At 41.2% G+C, this 9,623-nt stretch overlaps 2 protein-coding genes across 2 annotated transcripts; both read right to left on the reverse strand.

Annotated features, from left to right (window-relative positions):
* Positions 1–389: 389 nt before the first annotated feature.
* On the reverse strand, positions 390–3,012 carry LOC121876697 (integrin alpha-PS2-like). Its single transcript, XM_042382042.1, has 4 exons — positions 2,860–3,012; positions 2,378–2,508; positions 1,712–1,857; positions 390–621 (listed from the first exon to the last, which is right to left on the reverse strand). Exons 2-4 carry the CDS (start codon positions 2,484–2,486, stop codon positions 412–414), a joined length of 465 nt encoding a protein of 154 aa, XP_042237976.1. The 5' UTR covers positions 2,487–2,508; positions 2,860–3,012; the 3' UTR covers positions 390–411.
* A 5,069-nt stretch (positions 3,013–8,081) lies between these two features.
* LOC121876698 (serine/threonine-protein kinase pkn2-like) lies at positions 8,082–8,885 on the reverse strand. The gene has a single exon (XM_042382043.1). The coding sequence runs from the start codon at positions 8,883–8,885 to the stop codon at positions 8,082–8,084; it is 804 nt and encodes a 267-aa protein (XP_042237977.1).
* Between the last annotated feature and the right edge of the window lie 738 nt (positions 8,886–9,623).

Raw genomic sequence — 9,623 nt, forward strand, 5'->3', positions numbered from 1 at the left:
CTCCTTGAACGAGTATATTATTTATGTAACCTGGATAAAGTCGATCTCTGTAACGTAAGATACAGTAAATAGGCTGTATTTCAGGTTAATATCAAACAGTTACATAGATTCTGTTTTCTATACATTAATTCCCGTAACAAGAATATAGTTTTTAAAGTTAGGTTACGTACGACAGGTTAGGTTAGGTTAGGTTAGGTTAGGTTAGGTCAGGTTAGGTTAGGTCAGGTCAGGTCAGGTCAGGTTAGATTATGTTAGGTCGTTATAGACACAATCAACACTCACATATCGACAGTGACGGAGAGGTCAGGTCAGGTCAGGTCAGGTCGCTATAGAGACACAATCAACACTCACATATCGACAGTGACGGAGAGGTCAGGTCAGGTCAGGTCGCTATAGAGACACAATCAACACTCACATATCGACAGTGACGGACAGGTCAGGTACACACACATTATCGTCCCCACAGTTGTTCTTGATGTGGACGACAGCGGTGTGGGTCTGACTCTCGGACGAGGTGGGAGCCAACACGGGCCTCAGCAGTGTGGTGTCCGCCCCTGCTGCCTCCACCAGCCCGCTTACCATCTCCGCCACCAAGGGAGTCAGTTTGTCACGAGGCTCCGGCTGTAATGGAGAGAGGGAGAGAGAGACACGGGATTAGAGAGAGAGAGAGAGAGAGAGAGAGAGAGACCTGTTCATCATCACTCCTTTAGGGGGCGCAAGTTTGACCAGAGACTCAGTGTGTGTGTGTGTACGTGTGTGTGTGTGTGTGTGTCATGTGTACAAGACGCAGTTCCAGATGGTAGAAGATGGATAACAAGTCTGCACACACACACACACACACACCGTTAACGACTCCGGTGGATGTTACAAGAAGGAAAACTTCTCCCGAGTGGATGATGGATGACGACCCAAACAACCAATCATAAAAGGGAATGGTGCCAGCCAATCAAAAAAAAGGGTTGCAACAAGTGATGGATTATGATTGGTCGGCCTTGTACACTACAGCCGTTTTCCCTGTAAGAGTGAGGCCTTATGTTGGTTATACTGGGGTATGTTGGTTATACTGGAGTATGTTGGTTATACTGGGGTATGTTGGTTATATTGGGGTATGTTGGTTATACTGGGGTATGTTGGTTATACTGGGGTATGTTGGTTATACTGGGGTATGTTGGTTATATTGGGGTATGTTGGTTATACTGGGGTATGTTGGTATATGGGGTATGTTGGTTATACTGGGGTATGTTGGTTATACTGGGGTATGTTGGTAATACTGGGGTATGTTGGTTATACTGGTACTGGGGTATGTTGGATATACTGGAATATGTTGGTTATACTGGGGTATGTTGGATATACTGGAATATGTTGGTTATACTGGGGTATGTTGGATATACTGGGGTATGTTGATTATACTGGGGTTATGTTGGTTATACTGGGGTATGTTGGTAATACTGGGGTATGTTGGTTATACTGGGGTATGTTGGATATACTGGAATATGTTGGTTATACTGGGGTATGTTGGCTATACTGGAATATGTTGGTTATACTGGGGTATGTTGGATATACTGGAATATGTTGGTTATACTGGGGTATGTTGGTTATACTGGGGTATGTTGGATATACTGTACTGGGGTACTCACAAAACACATAACTCTCTCAAACCCTCACAGAACAGGCTTAGGTTAGGTTAGGTTAGGTTAGGTACGGTACTCACAGAGATATAGGTGTACACAGTAGTGCAGTTCTCGACAGCCTTCCTTAGGTTCATGGTGATGTTGTTGGAAGACTCTGGTTCACGGTGTAAGAAGAACATCCTGGGCAGGTCCGAGTGTGTGTCCACCCTCACCCACACCGCCATCTCTGACACACACAGGTACACACATATGAGTGTCTAAGTTAACCTAACCTAACTTCATTTAATTTAACCTAACCTAACCTCATTTAACTTAACCTAACCTAACTTCCATCTTTGACACACACAGGTACAAAGATAAGTTTTATGATAGGAGATACGAAACTTAACCTAACCTAACATAAACTAACTTAATATAACTCAAATTAACATAATCTAACGTCATTTAACCTAACCTAACACACACAGGGAAGCTACGAATAGAATTGACTTTAAATTAACCTAATCTCCCTAATCTAATCTAACTTAAGTTAATTTAGATTAGATTAAGATATATAGGGAGATTTAGAGAGAGATTAAGATAGAGAGAGAGAAAAAGATATAGATAAATAGATAGAAAAGACAAAAGAGAGAGAGAGAGAGAGAGAGAGAGAGAGAGAGAGAGAGAGAGAAACAAGGAGAAATAAAGACAGAAAAATACCCCCCTAGCAGAACACCAACATCACACACCAAGGTCAAGGTACTTACGTAGGGTATTGAGGACGCGGTGACCAGTGTAACTCAGGCAGTACTGGAGAGACACACATGGCACCTCGGTAGAGTCCTGAAGCGAACATCCCCTGACGTCTAAGTCCATTATCCCGCTTTTGGACTTGAATCTGTGGCAGGAGGAACGCTAGGTTAGGTTAGGTTTGGTTAGGTTTGGTTGGGTTGGGTTAGGTTATGTTTGGTTAGGTTTGGTTGGGTTAGGTTATGATAGGTTAAGTGGGGGTAGGTTGGGTTGGGTTAGGTGGGTTTGGTTTGGTTGGGTTAGGTTAGGTTAGGTTAGGTTAGGTATTACATGTCTAGGTGAGTCATAAACGGTCTAGGTGAGTCATAAACGGTCCAGGTGAGTCATAAACGGTATAGGTGAGTCATAAACGGCCTAGGTGAGCCATAAACGGTCTAGGTGAGTCATAAACGGTCTAGGTGAGTCACAAGTGGTCTAGGTGAGTCAGAGAGATACTTACTTAATGGTAGCGTTAACCTACACGACGGGTCTAGTGCGGAAGACGAAGGCGCTGTTAGTGTCGTGGGCGCCAACTACCAGGTCGGGGTACTCGTTCCCATCCAGGTCCTCGCCCGCCACCAGAGACCACCCGAAGGTGTTCACGCTATCCTGCGCCAGCAACTCCGACAGTAGTACCTGATGGGGACGTCAAGTAAACAGTTATTAGACAAAAATACCTGCTGGGGACGTCAAGTAAACAGTAATTAGACAGAAATACATGCTGGGGACGTCAAGTAAACAGTTATTAGACAAAAATACCTGCTGGGGACGTCAAGTAAACAGTAATTAGACAGAAATACCTGCTGGGGACGTCAAGTAAACAGTAATTAGATAGAATACCTGGGGATTAATTTGACACCGAAAGCCACACATAAAGACAAACAAAACAAGTAAACAAAAGCTATACCCTCAAACAAGTAAACAAAAGCTATACCCTCAAACAAGTAAACAAAAGTTATACCCTCAAACAAGTAAACGAAAGCTATACCCTCAAACAAGTAAACAAAAGCTATACCCCCAAACACGTAAACAAAAGCTATACCCTCAAACAAGTAAACAAAAGCTATACCCCAAACAAGTAAACAAAAACTATACCCTCAAACAAGTAAGCAAAAGCTATACCCCCAAACAAGTAAACAAAAGCTATACCACCAAACAAGTAAACAAAAGCTATATCCCCAAAAAGTAAACAAAAGCTATACCACCAAACAAGTAAACAAAAGCTATATCCCCCAAAAAAGTAAACAAAAGCTATACCACCAAACAAGTAAACAAAAGCTATACCCCCAAACAAGTAAACAAAGGTTATACCACCAAACAAGTAAACAAAAGCTATATCCCCAAAAAAGTAAACAAAAGCTATACCACCAAACAAGTAAACAAAAGCTATACCCCCAAACAAGTAAACAAAGGTTATACCACCAAACAAGTAAACAAAACACAAAAGCCTGTTCAATCCGACATAAACACAGACTCAACACCAAGACTTGTAAATGGAATAACACCCCAAGTACACCTCCCCTGCCGCTAGGACCGTCCCTGGGTGCCCCTACAGCCAGGTCATCATACCCGTCTCTGTTGATGTCACCCAGGCAGGCAACAGACAACCCGAAGTGACTGCGTGAACGGACACCAGTGAGTTTGACTTTAAGCTGGAAGTTGTGCTGTGGGGTAGAGAGAGGGGGAGTGTGGTTAGGTTAGGTTTGGTTTGGTTTGGTTTGGTTTGGTTTGGTGAGGTGAGGTTTGGTTAGGTTAGGTTAGGTTAGGTTTGGTTTGGTTTGGTTTGGTTTGGTTTGGTTTGGTTTGGTGAGGTGAGGTTTGGTTAGGTGAGGTTAGGTTCGGTGTGATTACGATTGGTTAGGTTAGATTAGGTTTCACTAGGTTTGGATACAGTACATGTTATCAATAAAATTATTTTTCAGTTTAACAAACCACCACTATCTATGTACTGCCTTGACTCTCCAGACGGCCAATAATAAACACATAATCTTATACCTCCAGGTAATGAACACTAATCACCCTTCCTGCTACAGGTGGTACTGTAGCGTGGTCACCATACCTGCGGTGTTTGGGTGTAGAGTGTCACCAGCCCCACCTCGTAGTCCTGAGAGCCTTGAAGGTGTGTGTACCACGGGGCGCCCACAACCACGTCCGCCAGCCTGTCTCCGTTCATGTCACCCACTGCCACACTGTACCCGAAGTATGACCCCACCTGGTGATAGAGGGATATACTGACATTGAAACAGTTTATTTAGCCAGAAAAACACAGATACAGAGTGGAAAATAATAACAATATTAACTTGACTGAGCCAGTTGAGAACCTGAGCTCTCTTTTAGGCACATGGTGTATACTGTACATTTATCTCAAGGAAGTATTATGTAACATTTAGAATCATCTGGAATAGTACAATAGCTTGGTGGTAATAAGAACATATCAGAATGTTACCACGGTTATCACTTCGATATATATATATTTATTTTATGATTATTTTTTACATTTATATTATAAGTACATACATATTATACAGTGGAGTTGATATACATAAATATGATAAGAGAGGGAAGCAGTACAACATGGGTCATGTCTAGTTGGCAATTATATCTATTGCAATGGTAATTTCTGTCTATCTACATAATAATTTCTGATATAATGGTTTTGGTGGTACAATAAAAGTTGGAATATAAAGTAGGTATTACAAAAAAAATTAATACTTATACAATATAATTTTTTTAAGAGATGATTAAGGAAGGGAGTGTAGTCTTTGCTCGGATGGGTGGGGGTAAGTTGTTCCACACCTTCACACCGTGATATTTTATGGAGGTTTGGGACTGAGAGGAGCGCATGGAGGGTGGTCTTAGTAGCTCTGATTATTCCGGAACTGGAAATGATTATTGTCAACCAAGTGATTGACAGTTTTGTAAACAAATAGGGCACAGCAGTAGGTGTTAATATCTTCGAATTTTAACATTTTCAATTTAGCAAATTGTTTGATAGTGTGATCAGTTTTTTCAAGTAGGTCATTGTCCGCACAACTCTCTTCTGTGCAGTGATCAGGGGTTGTGTTTCTGAAGAGCCAGAGGCCCCCCATAGTGTGTGACAGTGTATCAGGTGTTGGTAAGCAAGATTATGATAGATTTCTTTCATTGCTGTGAGAGTGAGTGACTGTCGAGTTTGATACAAAATACAGCACTGTTTATTGACTTTACTTTGAATGGCTTGATGTGGTTCCTCCTGCTAAGTTTATCATCAACAATAACTCTGAGGAATTAAATATTTTGTTCACGTTTGAAGATTGTATTTCCAAGGTACAGGGGGTCCAAGTCTGGGGGTAAGTTTTTCCTTCTGTGAATGATCGTGTTGTGGTTTTTTTTTTGTCAAAGTTTAAAGTCAGTTTATTACGTGTTACCCAGGTCCTGACTTTAGTCAATTCAGTGTTCAGTGCTGGCATAAAGGTTACTATCGTCGGCAAATAAGTTGTATTTTACGAGTGCGCTGGCGTGAACTATATCATTTATGTACAACAAGACCAGCACAGGACCGAGAATGAAACCTTGGGGGGGATGCTATACAAAATTGGTGAGGAGTCAGATTGATGATTATTGTAGCAGACATACTGCTTCCTGTTGGACAGATATGACGTAAACCAATTGTGGGACAGGCCCCTAACGCCGTAATGTTCAAGCTTTGACAGGAGGAGGGTATGGCCGACAGTATCAAAGGCTTTAGAAATGTCCAGAAATATATCGATAAGGGTGAGGAGAGGGAAAAGTGTTATGAACTGATGTTATAGTCACTCACTCCTAGATTTCTTGATATTAAGTCACTGGTTAAGATTCGTTTTAACATTTCCGCCAGTTTCTATAGAAAGAGTTAATGTTTTATTTCTTGGACTTTAGATATAGGTTACGTTACAATTCAGCATTCTTGGATGGTCATTATTTTGGAAGAAATGGCGAAAGATGAATTATTTACTGTAAATATTCCTCGGGAAATCTGCAAAGTCACCGCGTGTCATCTGTGTGTTTACAACCGACCCGTTCAGTACTCTCATGTCCACTAAACAGGTAAAATTACACGCTGACCCCTCCACCAAGTTGCTTTCACTAGTACCAGATATCCAAAAATACTTTCTGTTTAATATGGCAGGGGTCTGGGGGCGGGGCCTCCTGCTAGGAAGTTAGGTAAGGTTAGGTCAGGTTTCTTTGACGTATTAGTTCTGTAAGTTTCAGAGATTTTTTCATAAATGGGGATTTTCCAGAGAAGATGAAGATCCGCACACACACACACACACACACCAAAATACACCATAAAAATATATTTCCTGTAAAAACAAAGGGGACGTTAAATGATTCTTAATTACAAGACTAGCGAGGTCATCTTAAAACTATATCTTGCGCTTGTGAGACCTCACTTGGGTTACGCAGTTCAATTCTGGCCACAGTATTACAGAATGGACATAGAATCCTTGGAAAGAATTCAGAGGAGAATGACAAGACTAATCCCGGGCATTAGGAACCTTGAGTACAGAGAAAGGTTAAAGCTTCTTAATTTGCACTCCCTCGAGAGACGTAGAGCGAGGGGCGATATGATCGAGGTGTATAAATGGAAAGTCAGGGCTGAACAAAGCGGACATTACAAAGGAACTCAAACTATCCAACCAGGAGCAAACTCGTAACAATAGTTTTAAATTAGACAAATTTAGATTTAGGCGCGAAATAGGTAAACATTGGTTTGGAAATAGAGTAGTGGACGACTGGAACAAGTTACCAAACACCATCATTAACTCGAATACGCTTCAAACAGGTTGGATGGATATATAAGCGATAGGGGTTGGGTGTAAATGGGAATGCCCAGTATGGGCCAATAGGCCCGCTGCAGTTTCCTCCATTCGTATGTTAGGCTGGGTTAGGTTAGGTTATGTAATGCTATGGTAGGTTGGTTTGGGTTGAGTTATGTTAGGCTGGGTTAGGTTAGGTTATGTTATGTAATGCTATGGTAGGTTGGTTTGGGTTGAGTTATGTTAGGCTGGGTTAGGTTAGGTTATGTTATGTAATGCTATGGTAGGTTGGTTTGGGTTGAGTTATGTTAGGCTGAGTTAGGTTATGTTATGTAATGCTATGGTAGGTTGGTTTGGGTTGAGTTATGTTAGGCTGGGTTAGGTTATGTTATGTAATGCTATGGTAGGTTGGTTTGGGTTGAGTTATGTTAGGCTGAGTTAGGCTGGATTGGGTTATATTCGGTTAGCGTTAAGGTATTTAATGATCAGGTACAAGTCTTCAGGTGATCTGTCAACTGTGGTAGAACATCATTAGTCACGCACATGTGTAAAGGATAAAAAGTCAATTTCTGAGTTGTAGGTTAAAATTTAATTATTTATTTATTTCATTTATTTACAGGTACAATGCAAAAATGAAACTATTACTATTCCCACTAAACAGTAGTAGCTGTAGAAGGGGTAATGGTGTGTTTATCTCTTACAAAGGCTGTTGGTGCGTGGAGGAGGAAGAGGAGAGGTGGGTCGAGGAGGAGGATATTCATATTGATAATATTTATATTTAACCGTTTATTTACCCATAATAATATACAGAATGGACTATTGTGACGGTATTGACATGGCTCAGCCAAGTGAGAGCATGAGCTCTCAGTGGCATCTGATATATAGGCCTACTGTACATGTTGTATCAGTGGTGTGTCTTGGAGGGGGAGAGCACCTCAAGGGAGAGCTCCTCGAGGGACTGCTTAAAAACTTCAATCACTTTAGCGAGACTTGGGCGGTGCTGTGGGCTGCGGCAGAGCATTTTCTTGCACAGGTCTTTAACCCCTGGCGGCCAGAGGTTGTCAAAGGTATTTTGGGTGTCGGAGATCATCACTGCAAGCGAATAAATGTCGCTGGCCGGGGTGCAGGGTTGACCTTTAAATAGCTCGGGGGCGTAATGGCTCCCGTACGGGTTGCTGCGTAAGGTCAGGTGGCCACCTTCGACTCTTGATAAGCCAAAATCGATAAGGTGGGAGGTGAAGGATCCATCGGGATTCTTCTCCAGCAGAACATTATCCCCTTTAATGTCATTATGGATGATACCCCGGCTGTGTACCTCGGCTAGGCCTTCAGCTATGGGTAGGAAGAGGTTTATCGACCGGGTGGGAGATAAAACAAATAAATTATCGATAATGTCGTACAATGATTGACCCTGGCAGACTGAGAAGATCATTACCGGGTAATCGATGCACGACCCCAGCAGGATGGGGGATCCACCAGCGCCATTTACTTTTAAATTGTTTTCTATCTCACTTTTAAAGATGTTGTTGACGCCATGGCTTACTCCTATTTTAGCGCAGGCAGGTCTGTTGAAAAACTCTCCCAGCAATACTTCGCCACTGACCCCTTCGCCCAAAATACCGGTCTTTTTGAATATTTTTTCAAAGTCGGCATAACCGAACTCCACCAGGTGTGATCCCTCTTGGTAGCTAGTCATCTCTTCTACCATCTTATTTGGAAAGTTATTGAGATGAAGCTAATGAGGTAAACTTTTTTTTCGGGGGGTAAAGTGTAACTGAACATATAATAAGGTTGGAATTTTCACATGTGACAAAAGATTCACAAGAAAAGAGTGACTTATAGTGTAGTGATAGTGATGTAATGTTCTGCTGTAGTGTAGATGTGCTGTAGTGTAGATGTAGTGATATTGTAGTTTATATCTGGTGTAGCGATGATGTAGTCTTATATGTTGTAGTTTTATATCTGGTGTAGTGATGATGTAGTCTTATATGTTGTAGTGATGATGTATTTTTATATCTGGTGTAGTGATGATGTTGTAGTTTTATATGTGGTGTAGTGATGTAGTGTTGTAGTGATGATGTAGTATATCTGGTGTAGTGATGATGTAGTTTTATATCTGGTGTAGTGATGATGTTGTAGTTTTATATCTGGTGTAGTGATGATGTAGTTTTATATGTTGTAGTGATGATGTATTTTTATATCTGGTGTAGTGATGTGTTGTTTTTTATATCTGGTGTAGTGATGATGTAGTTTTATATGTTGTAGTGATGATGTTGTTGTTTTATATCTGGTGTAGTGATGATGTTGTAGTTTTATATGTTGTAGTGATGATGTTGTAGTTTTATATCTGGTGTAGTGATGATGTAGTTTTATATGTTGTAGTGATGATGTATTTTTATATCTGGTGTAGTGATGATGTTGTAGTTTTATATCTGGTGTAGTGATG

Source organism: Homarus americanus, unplaced genomic scaffold (genome assembly GCF_018991925.1).
Source record: "Homarus americanus isolate GMGI-L3 unplaced genomic scaffold, GMGI_Hamer_2.0 scaffold10061, whole genome shotgun sequence".
Taxonomy (NCBI): Eukaryota; Metazoa; Arthropoda; class Malacostraca; order Decapoda; family Nephropidae; genus Homarus; species Homarus americanus.